Source organism: Panthera onca, chromosome D3 (assembly GCF_046562875.1).
Source record: "Panthera onca isolate mPanOnc1 chromosome D3, mPanOnc1 haplotype 2, whole genome shotgun sequence".
In the NCBI taxonomy this organism is placed as follows: Eukaryota; Metazoa; Chordata; class Mammalia; order Carnivora; family Felidae; genus Panthera; species Panthera onca.
Genome location: NC_138350.1, coordinates 91014038 through 91027343, shown reverse-complemented (window position 1 = coordinate 91027343; position 13306 = coordinate 91014038). Strand labels below are relative to the sequence as shown.

At 57.3% G+C, this 13306-nt stretch overlaps 1 protein-coding gene across 5 annotated transcripts in view; it reads left to right on the top strand.

The window, feature by feature from the left end:
* The window catches only part of MBP (myelin basic protein), a 113839-nt gene that overhangs the window by 86838 nt on the left and 13695 nt on the right, over positions 1-13306 (top strand). For 3 of the 5 annotated variants that reach the window (XM_078435126.2, XM_081790840.1, XM_081790841.1), the window contains one exon: positions 1087-1164. The exons of the other annotated variants lie outside the window; for them this stretch is intronic. In XM_078435126.2, coding sequence (XP_078291252.2) covers positions 1087-1164 — 78 coding nt within the window. The remainder of the gene's footprint in view (positions 1-1086; positions 1165-13306) is intronic. 5 annotated transcript variants of the gene reach the window in all.

Genomic DNA, 13306 nt, shown 5'->3' with positions numbered 1-13306 from the left:
TAACCACTGTTCATTTCCACACATAACCAGCTGGTAACCTGTTTTTAAAACATTCATTTAATCTGTGGCCAACCTGAGACATCTTTTGAAACCTATTACGTTGATTTTGTCTCTTGACCACTGTAAGGCTCCTTCCCTCCCTCCCTCTCTCCCTCTCTGTCCCTCTCTCTGAAGCCTCTGTCAGTCTCTCTGTCTCTGTCTCTACCAGATTCTCTGTCTCTCTGTCTCTGTCTCTCTCTGTCTGTCTACCAGCCTCTCTCTGTGTGTCTCCCTCTCTCACCCACGCACATACCATTCTGCGACGCGCAGACAAGAGGACCTCTCTGCAGGCCATTTACCTGGGTCCTGTAATACTGTCAACCACACCGCTCAAAATCGCATGACACGCAGGTACTGCCCTGGAGCAAATAGAGCAGGGAGAACGCGACACTAGAGGCAAACGCTACTGAGGATGATTTACAGCGATGGCGCTCAGAGTCCAGGAACGTTACGTTAATATTAAGCTCCTCGGTCTCGGCGGCAGCAGGAGACGTGTCAGAGAGCGTGACCCCGCACCGTCGCCCCGCCTGACTCCGGCCACCGTGTTCCTCGCGGAACTACTTCCCGGCGCCCTGTGTCCCCCGAGGGGCGGGCGTGGTCTCGACCGTACGTCCCGCACGGAAGCGGCCACAGCTGCTCTACGGGGAAGAAGCCTCTACGGGCACCCGCCCCACGCAGGCCGGGAAAGCCCGTTAGCGCATCACACCGCCTGGAACGCGCTGCCTCCGCGCGAAACCTTACGGGGCTGGGCCCGCCGCGACCAGCGCTAAGGAACCTTGCTCACGTGACTGGGCCGGAGCCCCAGCCTCGCCCCTGAATCTCTCCTCTCGCTCCTTTCTCTCCCTGCCGTCTCCTCCCGCCCCGCGCCCTTGGCGGCCAGCACCCATCATCCTCACACCGTCTCCCTCTGACCTCCATCCCCCACTAACCCTCCTCACCGCGCGGGGGCTTGCCGAGCCCGGTCAGGAGGGGACGTTTGCTGGAGGACTTGGGGGCTTTGCCGCTGGTGCCTCGTGGACTCAACGGCCACTCTGTGTCCCCCGGCAGGTGCCCTGGCTCAAGCAGAGAAGGAGCCCTGTGCCCTCTCATGCCCGCAGCCAGCCCGGGCTGTGCAACATGTACCAGGTAAGACGCGCCGACCCTGCCAGGCCCTCCCCGTCCTCGGTCAGCGCGGGCCACGTCCGGGCCGCAGCAGGTCGTGAATGCGTGGGGAAGTCGCTTTTGCCAAAGCGAGTGGGGCAGCCCCTGAGGGGAAGCAGGCAAAGGAAAGGCGTGGTGGCAGAAAACCCTTCCAGGGGCCTTTGAATCCGCAAGAGGGGTCCCGCGCAGGTGCCCGGGGCAGGGCCGGCCGCGGGGCCGGGGCAGCGGACAAGCCCACAAGGCCACGGGGGCCTCGGCGTGCCAGGGTCGACCCGCCCTTGGAAACCAGCGCCTAACACGCGTGGAGCCCTCGCTAGTTGGGTTGTCACGTGACGCGTGCCCTTGGGAAGTCGGGTGGCGGGTCGCTGTCCCCGCCCGGACTCGGCTGAGCCTGCGCTGGGACGAAGGACAAGCCACTGCCTGTCCTCTACTGCTTGCGGCGTCTAGAGCCCCCGGGCCCGTCTGGCTGGCAGGGGGGGCAACGGGAAAGAGGAGGCCCTAGGTCGGGCGGGAGTAACACTGCTCCTTGCTCGTGGGGCGGCCCACACACAAGCTGGCGGCCACAGGCCTCCAGCGGGCGCCGGACCCGGATGTCTGAGTTTTTCACCTGGGAGAATGCAGAAGGTGGGGAAGCGAGGCCCGGAGACGATGGACAGGACGGTGAGCCTGCTGTCCCCACGTGCGTGTGGAGAGTCCCCACCCGCGAGCGTCCACACGGCGGCCGGCATCTCGGCTCCTGCTCCACTCGCTTTGGAAAGGCCTCTCTCAGCGGCGCCTCGGTCAAAGCAAACACCCTACCCGGAAGGTGCGTGGTCCCAGACACCCGGCAAAGCCACCGGAGTGCCAAAGCCACAGCAGCGTGTGTGACGGGACAGCAGTGAGCCCCACAGCGGAGTTAGAAGCCCCAGGCGGGGCTGGCTTGCTCCCTTCACCCTGCCGCCACCCGGCACCTCCCTGCCTCGTTCTCTCCTCCGCTGAGGAGACAGTTGCCACCGGAAGCAGACGGATCCACGGAGAGGCCGAGACTTCGCCGGAAACGCCCAGATGCAAAGTCGAGGAACACAGGGCTGTGCTCCTGAGGTCATGTCAAGACACTTTCAACGGAATGTTGATTTTCCTCTTTTAAAGAACTGCTTGGCAGAGAAAAAACAACACCCCTCTCCTCCATGTCCTCACCCCAGACTGACTTCTGTGCATCCGTCAAAAAAACCTGACCTGAAAGAAATAAACATTCTGCCCAACAGCACCTTTGCGGGACCACGCGGACACGTCGTAAGGCACACGGGACGCACTGCAGGCTCCTGGCAATGGGTCCTCCTCTGCCTTTATCCTTTGTTCGGTCACGGAGACCCCGTTCCGGTCCAAGTAGGATTGGGATTGGCTTTGGAGGACGTACACGAGAAGGCTGTTAAAACACGGAAAGTACCGGCCGACTGTGTACGTTTTCACACGCCTGTTAAGTGACGGGAATTCCAAGACAGAGCCTGAGCCGAAACCAAGGGCAAATTCGCCGCACGGACCCAGCCCGTGGGCTCGACAAAGTCCTCGCTGACCCCGAAGGCCCCTCACGGGCTGAGTTCCAAGGGCCGTTGCGTCCGTGATCCACGCGGTGGGTGCTCAGGACGCGAAATGCTTTTCAGGAGGTGCTTCAGGTGCACACGGAAGGTGGGGCGGCCTGGTCTGAGGACCTCGGAACCCGCCCCCCAGAACCCCCTTTCCGCAGAGAGGGCCTCAGCAGGCGGCAGGGCCGTGCTCTTCTCCAGCTGGGGTCTTCTCTCTGAGCAAGAACTTCCCATTACTTGGAACGTCTGCCCCCAGCAGCTTGGGATCCCTTACTCTTTCAAGAAGGTGGGTGTGTTTACTGGAGGTCTGACGGCACCCGCCGTGGGGAAAGATCGCAAGGGCGGCACTAAACGGTTTCAAAATGCACTTGTCTGAGCATCTGTGACCAAGAGCACTTGAAACAGGCTTGCGGAGGGAAGGAAGGCCGCTGGATGAAACCACAATATGAACAGCTGACTCTCAGCTCTCAGAACCAAGAGTGCCTTCCCGCCCCTGTGGTTTGGAAACTCCAACGGGGTCAATGAGCACTGCCTTCCTACCTTCCAGAATACTCTTCCTTCTCTCTCTCTCTCTGTCGTGGTCGATCTCTCTGCCTCTCTGCAAATACACCAAGAAAGATAGGAAAGCCTAGGAAAACCGCCATGAAATCAGAGGTAACCCATCCAAGGGCAGATCGGTCCCAGCGCTGCCCCTGGCCTTCGAGAGCCAACTCCCCACCAGGAGTTCTTGGATTCCAGGAGACTCGACATCTGTTCTAGGAATACAGAGCTCCACTTTTCCAGGGAGGAGCGTGACCACGGCAGGCGAGGAGGGGGGGCTACAAGCTGATGAGGAGGGCATCGTATTCGGGAACCCAAAGCAGGTCAGAAAGGCAAGAATTCCAAGAGAGGAGCAGGGAGCACACCGGTGGAGGAGAACAGCAAATCCTGTTCTCCTGGGGGTCCCGCTCTGCACAGCCGGCCACACAGGGTCCTGCACAGGGTCCCCGTCTTGGCATCACTGCGTGAGGCAAGGGCCTGTGGACAAAAGAGGGGCGGGAGACGCCCAGAGCCGGAGGGTGCTGTGGGTGTGCCGAGCCTTACGCGGGACACCTGGTCCCGCAGCCAGCGCCCCGCGTGTGGCCGCCACGTGGGCCCCGGGGACGAGCGAGGGGCGGCAAGGGGACGGCCCACACTCCTGCTTGCTCTCCAGCTCCCGTTCCCTCGGGCCTCGCCGGGGCCGGAGAGGGTGAGGGGTGGCCACCACGCGCAACAGGTTTAAGGGACCAAAGACTTCACACTGCAGAAAAGAGCCGAGCACGAATCAGACACACGGGCAGTGGCTCTGATTTGACCACCATGCTCCCGTCCTCACCTTAAAGCATCAACAACAGCGAAAGCAGCCACGAGTGCTGCCCACACCGTGCGGATCCCGTGCTAACGGAGCGAAATAGTAGGGGCAGACGTGCCGCCCCAGCCCGGGAGCCCTGCCCCTCGGCCGCGCGAGGCCTGAGCTGCCCGGGAGGGACGCGCGGTGGCCCCGGCAGCCGCAGGCCCCCCTCTGCCGCTCACCGGCTCTGGCCTCGGGCTCACCGGTTTCTGCCCTCAGACCCCAGTTTCTCGACCAGAAAATAAGAGTGTCAGATGACAGATCGCGCATGTTCCTTTGAGGACGACGGTGTGGCGGTGTTCGGGGACGCCTGTAGCCGCACGTGGTGACTCCAGTCTTGCTGAGGCGGCAGCCATCAGGGCATGACTTCCTGTGCGCTAGGCTTGTTAGGAACAGAACCCTCGTCACGCACACGGGGAGGCCTCCAGAGATTCCCTCGTGCTCCTCCTTGGCGTTTCCTGAGTCCGATTTCTTCATCGTCGCCGGACAGACGGCTCGGACAGAGTCGAATGATTTCGACGGCTGCACCTTGGGCGGGCGCTGGAGGTCTAACCGTGGAGACCGGGAGCCCACCAAGCCCCTGGAGCGGGGGGGGGCACGCAGGCCACCTGGATGTCCTCGCCCCAGAGGGGGCCGGCGGTCCGTTCTGCCCACCGAAGCCGCCTTGGGGACCCACGGCCCTAACTTGCCGGAAAGCGTCTTGCAACTTGCCTTTTCCTTCCGAAGAAGACTGTCCAGACCCCGCAGCTCCGAACATGCTTGTGCACAACCTGCGCACGAAAACAACTGGGTTCCAAGCCCAGGAAAGACGTCCAGGGAAATTGTTTTGGCTTCTGTCCCCCGGGAAGCTAGCCTGATGCTCCTGCCAGGAAGACTCTACCGTGCACGCTGGACACACTGAGGTCATTAAGCATGTGTGTCTGCAAGGGGCAGAAGTCAGAGCGGTGCGGGCCGACCTCCGACCCTGCCTCCCACCGCTTTGGAGGAGCCAGCAGGGAAGCGTCAGAGACAGGAGCTGAGCACGACTCCGGCTCTGGTCAGCGCCCGCTGCCCCAGCTGTGCGGCACGGAGCTTTCCTGCAGGGAAGACCACCGGTTCCTTCCTCTATGAGCCGTCGCCGGTTTCCTGCAGCAAGTGGGCGGGGGGGGGGGGGGGGGGGCTGCCTGTGACAAGGTGGAGACGACACGCTGGTCCTTGCAGACGCGCTCCCACGCGGACTCCTCACTAAAACGCCCGCGAGGCGCCGGGTGCACCAGCTCGCTGATGGGAGACAGAGCCCAGGAGGGCGGCAAACTCTCCACCATTTCTCCCCAACTTGGGAACCGCTTCCCGCCCCAACGGGCACCCCTGGTCCACCTCCATCGCTCTCCCCTCCAAGGCACCCACTTCCCAGGATGAGGGGGTTGAGCACCGGGCACTGCGGGCTGCGACACTAGGCTGGCCGCGTCTCTCCACCCAGGGTGACGGCCTCAGGCTCGCATTTCAGTTCATTTCCCGGAGATCCTGGTTCTGGCCTCGGTCCCGCACCACCGGCCAAGGGAGGGAGAACCGTCCCCGCAGGGGAGGCGGGCGGGGGGTAGTTTCCCACAGCTTCATTCTCTGCTGACCTTGGAGCTGGTCCCTCCGATCAGGGGACAAAGCAACAGTCCCTCCCGAATGCCAGGAACAGCACAAACCCCCACACCACTCTACTGCCAGCAGCCCGCACCGGCCGGCGCTCTGACTTGCCAGTGTCCACAGAGAAGGCCGCTTCAGGACAATCGCCAGGTAACCTAGAATTTCCATCTGGATCAAAGGTCTGCCTGTAAAGTCCTCCCGAAATAGAGAAAAGACATCCGCTGCCACTGCACAGCTCTCTCTCTCTCGCCAAAGGAAGAAGCCGCAGCTTTAATTAAACTCACTCGAGTCGGCAATCCAGGAGCAAACATATTCTTAAACTTGCACAGGGCACCTTGCACATATCATCCGGACGGAAAAGAAGTCTCTCCAGTTTACAAAATCTAAAATGCCTTGACTTTGCCAACAACGGAAACGGAAACAAAAACTAACCCTGTCTCCCGAGGCACGGCAGAAGTCTGGACAAAATAGCATCATTGCTTCCTCTGGAAAACGTACGTGAACAGAACTAGTGAGCGAGGCCCAACGGGCTGTAGGAGAACCTCGTGTCCATCGGTGGTTTCTGGGAACACCCGGGGGCCGTGGGAGTCTGGGATGTGTGGATCAGAGCAACGCCCCTGGGGATTCCGCCCCACACACCGGGACCCGCTCTGAAAGGGACGAAGGTGACGCCTTGAACACCTCTTGGTCGGACCTGTCATTTTGTCCCCAAACTTGTGCCCCTTGGTGCACACGCTGGATTTGATACCACTTACCTCAGTGGCACCTGGGTCGACACCTGGGCCAGTGGCCATGGTGGGGACAGGAAGATGCCACTGTCCTTACCTCCCCGAGGTCGACAGGACGGGGGTGGGGGGGCCGGACAGGCCAGTTTTACGGTAGGAAATAGGTGTGGCCGGGCAGGTATACGGAGGAGTCTTGGATAGAAAGAGGAGGCTGTTCAGGCACAGAGTCTTTCAGGAAGTCCTCCAGGAGGATAAACCATTTAAGCAAGATTGTTTGTGGACGTAAAGGGTTTGTACACGCCGTGGAAGAAGCATGAAGTAAGAGAGAAGGGGCGGAAAAGTATCCAGGTTTCATAGTAAACTCTGTTCACGGCTTGTAAGTATGAAGTACATCGTATGCAAGAGCGTATGAGGACTCATGACCACTTTCACAAGAGAAAACCGTTGTGTTGATTCCAAGTCGTGCTCAGGTGTAGGCCACTCAGGACAATAATGACACCATTACAGTCCGTGGCTCCAAAGGGGAAAGGGACTAACCACGCGGCTCCCCGGATCTGAGTTTTCCGAGACCGCCACAGAAGCAAAGATTTCTCTGGGGGTAGAAAGCAAAGGGCACATTCCTTGACTCCCGCCCTCTCAAGATGTCTGGGGAAACCCTCTAAACGGTAAGTGTCCTCCCTGCCACGCCGTGGGTATGGGCAGCGCTCCGTGTTGTCGACCCTGTCCGCTACACGAGTAAGTATCCAAGATATGTTTGTCTGTTGGACGGCTGGTCGGTGGGCTGGTTTCAGTGACAGGAACAAAACAGAATGACGCGGATGAGACCGTCATTCGCGTGGAGCCATAACTTCCCATGGACAGTGGGAGCGAACTGGCTTCTAGCTTTCGGTGCATAGAACCGCAGCCTTTATACCAACAACGAAGCAGAGACATCCCGCTTCATTAACCAGACTTGCTCTCCTTGTCCCCAGCCATCACGGTTGCCAAAACAAGCAGGAACCAATTTTGGAGGGAAGAGCGGAGGGCACGGGTCCCCAGTGCTCTGGGCATTAGCTGACACCTCTAACTGTCTCCGTCAACACGCATTAATTTTTCCTTATACACGAGAACATTTCTGTTTCTAGCCCATCGTACCTTCACAGCTTGTCGTAAGGTAAGTCTCCTAACTTAAACAAAAATAAACCGAATAAACCTCCAGGTTTTAAAAATTTATTCTTCTTTCTTACCTTTCCCTTGGGGCATCCGGCTAGCCCGTGAGGAGTGTTAGGTCGGGAGCATCAGCCTCTGTCCCACGTCGACCCCACAGGCACGGGCCCCAGACTCCCAAGTTAGAGACGGGCCGGCACGCGCCTTTTCCACTCGGGTACCAGTCGTCACACCTGTTAAATGGAGTGGCTGGTTCAGAGGGTGCCGTGCAACATTTTTGGTCCAGAAACAGCGAGGGTGAACGTAAGAATCATACGCCCCATATTTGAAAGCGAGTACAATCGCTCTCTTAATTCCCTTTTTAAATTGAATCCTTTGGGGGACACATGGAGAAACTCTTGGAACTTGCGTGACTTACGTAATGGGGAAAGTGCCAGCAAGAAAAGCGTCCCTGCCGTTACCGTCGCCGGACGTCAGGGGCCGTAGCACAGAGTGAGGCCGCTGCAAGGGGTCTCCGTCGGCTCCGGGCTTCTCTTCACAGGCTCCGATGTTTGCTGAACACCAGCGAGCCGGCTGACGGGCCAGACCGGGAGCACGTCGGAGGTCTCGGCACCAACCGGGGCTTGAGGGGAGAGAGCCCGCTGTGAGGAGCAGCGAGCTCATTTCTTGCCCGTCATGTAGGAAGGACGGAGCTGATACCTGCCACACGCACTGCCAGGTCCGCGCTGGGTTCCAAGGGCCAGCGTCCCCCGAACTAGCGCGCGACAGAGTAAACGGCGGAGGGACCGAATGTAGTGTTAGTCGACGCGCGTGATCCGCAGGGAGCCGGGCCACACTTAGTGATTTTTGAAAGACGGTCTAATATTGTAACATATCCCGAGTCGTCGCATGGTCGTGAACACTCTTGACCGTCAGGGACGGGGGGCTGGACGCACCAGAATGTGAAGTTTGGGCTGTAAAACACCGGCAAGAACAGATCCTCACACGGGCTCCTCAGCGACCCCGTGGCTAATCAAAGCCCTTGGTCTACACGTGGGTGATCTTCCAGCTGTCTTCATTTGTGCGCGTGCATCTAGTGATTTGTCACTACTGTCTCGGCTCCGCCTTTGCACTCACGCAACACCCCCCGTCCAGAAGAGAAAGGCCAGCCGTGAGAGGCCCAGCCCGGCCCGTGAGAGGGGGGGACCCGAGTCTCCCTGGGCTGTGCCTGGTGCAACAGGGGACACGCAGGCGCATCTCGGGGCCCGGGCCCCGTGAGCGCTGAGCACACAGACCGCCGGGACACACGGATTCACCATGATTCCCTTCCTTGACATGCTGATGGCTGACTCCCTCGACTTTAAATTCCTCTCTCAGAAAAGAAAGAAAGAACCAGAACTTTTTTTCCCTAACCACAAAACCCCAGGCACGGTGATACTAATTTTTTTCAAGATACACCATTTTCTTCTGAGAGGGAATGACTCCCATCAGTTTGTCTCTAATCAAATCCAAATGCAAACGTGGTGTAGACTAATGTCTTCTCCGTGTTTTCGGGAGCCGGGCGCTGTATTCAAAGGAACGAATCTTCACCCCACCTGATGTGCATTGATCTTCAGATGTGTCAGGTGGAAACTAATCTCCTGTTATTACTTGTCAGTTTAAGAACTCCCAGCTCCCTGGCTAATTGGAAAACAGTTAAAAATCCCTTCCCGAGGTCTGGACGGAACGCGGAAGGGGCCTGGAAGCCAGTACATGAGCTCCCCCTGCTGGTGATGGACATTATCCCAAGTGGGGGGAAAATCCTGTTTGTTTTTCAAAAGCAACAGGATGACAGAGGTTAATGGAAAAAGCAGTTTACCCGCAAAATTTATGAAATGGTTGCTCTTTGTCCCCTGGCTTCCCTCCCATGGTGTTTAAAACTTCTCAGCATGACGTTATTTGCCATCAAGGAGTTGCTGTGTTATTGGTCATGATGCCAAAAAAAAAAAAAAAAAGGAACACAGTAGCACCCGTGCATCCTGAGACCGCGTTTCAGGGCACCTACACGTGGCTCTGTTTAGGCGCGTTAAGCCAGGTCTGAACATAGTTTCACCAAACTGAGAAACGAGGGTCATCCTTAAGTGGTAGAATTTCTTCTACAACCTTTCAAATTTTGACTTCTTTATATGAATGTGCGTTATTTTACCCGTTAGCCGAAATGCTTTCAGTAGATTCTTTTTTTCGAATTTCACTTGTCCAAAATGTCCAGCGGCACATGCCTCGGGGATACCGTGTGGAGACGGCCTAGCCTTGGGTGTCGACCTGTGGATGTGGGGTGGGGCTCCCAGGGCCTCCGTCTCCGCGTCTCGGCTCTCAGCCGACGGGGAGCCGCTGCCCTGCCCCTCACCCACGGCCCGTGCCCCACCTTCGAACGCCCTCCTTTGCCCGCTAACCTCCTACGGAACGAGCTCCCGGGACGGGGTAGAGGCGGGCGAGGGCACAGCAGTCTTGAGAAATAACTGGAAAATGTTAACAGTTTTGCCTCCTTTTCTTTTCAACCTTAGAGAACACAAAAGTTCTTCATCAGAGAATTACTGTGTGTCTTAAAAACTAAATGACAAAAACCGTTCCCCTGTTACGGAGCCCCGGCCCAGTGGGCCAGTGGGACTGAAGGAGGAAACCGGGACAAGTCACTGGCCCGAGACTCAGAGGGTTTCCACAGGGGACGCTCGGCGGCCGCCGCCTGGCCCCCGCCCTTCACGCCCTTGCCCGGCCTGGCCCCAGCTGGACCGTGGGGCCAACAGGTCACCCTCGTGCCCCGGGGAGCTGCCCGTCTTTCCTGCAGACCTAGCATCATCCCCGTCCGTCCTGTCCTGGCAAACAGGTCCCCTTGTTCACGGTGAGGGCTAAGGCTCCCCACAGACTCAAATATGATGAGTAACCAAACCCCGCTATCTTTCAAGTGACTCCGCAGGGCTCCCAGGGGCTCCCGCTGCTCTATGGACAAAGGTGCCGTGCTCTGACCACGACCTGAGCAGGGCCGGGGCAGGGCTTCGAGGGCCTCGGCCTCGTAGCCCAGACAGCCCTCCAGCCGCGGGTGGGCCCCTCGTCCCAGCAGAGCCCACAGGCCTTCGTCACGGTGCGCGCCCTACTCGCGCTCAGACGCCCTGCCAGGCAGCTGCTCTTCCCGCCGTGGAGGTGGGGGGAGTCGGGGTCTGGGCGTCCCTTCTGCCAGGTGTCGGAGGCCACGGAAATGTGGCCAGACCACATCAGCCTCGCCAGATCTGGTTGGACCAGCGGCCAAAAGGTGGGAGCAACCCAAGTGCCGGTCAACGGGTGAACGGATAAACTAAATGCGGCGTGTCCGTGCGATAGAGCGTTATCCGGCCTTGAAAGTCTCGGAAAGAAATTTGACCCTAGCGACAACGTGGGTGAGCCTTGAGGGCGCGATGTTGAGTGAAGGAAGCCAGATGTAGCAGGGCAAATCGGATGAGATACCGAGAACAGTCATGTTCGTGGTGACAGAGAGTAGAGGGCGAGTGCCAGGGGCTGGGGAGGGGACTTAGTGTGTAATGAGCACGGGGTCTCAGCTTGGGCAATAGAAGCTTCTGCAGGTGGTGGTGTCACAGTTGCACAACAGTGTAAATTTACTTAACGCCACTGCACTGTGCCCTCAACACTGGCAAAGGCGGTAAATTTCACGTACATTTGACCACAACTAGAGACATATGTAACGGGTGGCTCAGATATAGCTGGCACCCCCACCCCCACCGCTGCGCGAGGGCATCATCACCATGACAACCAGGGTGTGTTTCGCAGCGTTTCTTCCTGTGCTCACCGCAGAAGCTCTTTAGTTAGTGATCCAAAAATAAGGAGGTTAAACACGAGGTCTAGCGTCTTAGGAAACGCCCTGAGGTATAAACCTCCCTAGAGAATGATTTTCCTTCCGTGGCAGCTCTTCACGGGCCCGGTGGTAATATTCTAGGAGGAAGACCCTCCAGTGCGTCTGGCTTCTCATGTGAGCAAATCAAAGCCCCAGCGCACGTCGCGGCTTGCTCGAATCACACAGGCCTTGGTGCCAGGGCCTCCCCGACCCCCGCGGCGTGCTCCCCGCCGAGGCCGCAAAGCTGAGATCCAGCTGAAGGGGTAAGATGCCGACGGAGAAAGAACAGTCCGACGGCACGTGAGGTCTTGCAGCCTCAAGGGACCGCGTTGCTCAGGAGACAGACACGTGTGGAAGGTGAAGGCTTTTGCGGCAAGGGCGGCCGTGGGAGCAAGAGCTCGGGCCTGGAAATGAGATGCTGCATGTGGAGGGAAGGCCAGACTCTGGGACCAGGCGCCCAGCAAGGAGGGGCGACCCGCTAGACGGGTCTCCTCTGGTTTAGATACTAACCCACAGTGACACTCGGCCACGTCCAGTTCTGTGAAGTTTCAGCCAGGTGGGCTTTTGTGTAGCTGCTGTGAGGCCACAGCACCCCAGGACAGTCCCAACTGCGTCCACGTCGTACCCACGCCACACCCGTCCCCTCCCCCATCCCGGCTCCTGCCACGTGCCGCCCTGCTCACCTCGCTGTGGTTTGATCGTTAGAAGAATGTCACATAAACGAGATCGCACGGAAGGAAATCTTTTCTAGAACGGCGTCTTTTGCTCAGCGCTGCGCCGTGGCGATACCTCTGAGCTGTCGCAGGCATCCAAAGTTTGTTCTCTTTTATGGCGGGAGTGGCGTTCCCCTGGATGGATGCGCCATTTTGTTTGTCCTTTCTCCCACTGATGAACATTTGGGTTGTTTGCAGATTTAGGGATTATGAATTGAGCTGCGAAGAAACATTTGTGGACGCGTTTTCTCATGAACGTAAGTTTGCAGTTAAGACTTAAATCACTTTTTCCCCTCAAAAATGGTGACCCATACTAGGAAAAAAAATCACTTCCAAAAATATTTTTTTTTCCTTCTACCACTCAAAGCAGGATCATAGGGGAAGTAGATGGTTAACTTTATAAGAAACTGCCAAATGGTTTTACTGAGTGACCGCGCCTTTTTTGCAATCTTGCCAGCAATGCAAGACCGTTTGTTGTTCCGTATCCCCTCCAACACTTAGTGTTGTGAGTACTTTTAATTTTCCCCGTTGTAATACGTGTGTGGCCGTATCGCCCCATGGCTTTGATTTGCATTTTCCTAATGGCTAATGATGTTGGGGATCTTTTCACATGCTTATCGGCCCCCACCCATCCTGGTTCCTGCAGTGTCAATTCCATATTTTGTCCACCGTTTTTAGCTGGGTTATTTTTTTTAACCACTGAGTTAACATACGCTGGTATGTTCTGCTTTCAAGTCCTTTGTCAGATGTGCGGTTTGCCAGTGTTTTCTCCAGCCTGTAGCATGACTTTTCATTCTCTTAATGGTGTCTTTTGCAAAACAACAGTTCTAAATGTTGATCAAGTCCGGTTTGTCAGCGTTTTTTATGGGCCGTTCTTTGCATGTTGGGTCTAAGAACTATGTTTTCTTCTAAAATTTTATAGGTTGACATTATAGATAAAGATCTAGAATCCATTTTGAGTTAACTTTTTTATAGGTGTGATTTGGGATTGAGGTTCACTTGGGGGGTATGGAGAAGCTGTTGCCCCAATAACATTTTGTTGAAAAGACAGTCTTTTCTCCGTTGAATGGTCTTGCACCTTTCTCAAAAATCAACTGATCATATTTGGCGGCGGGTGGGGGGGGGCTATTTCTGGATGCAGTGTGTTCCACCGA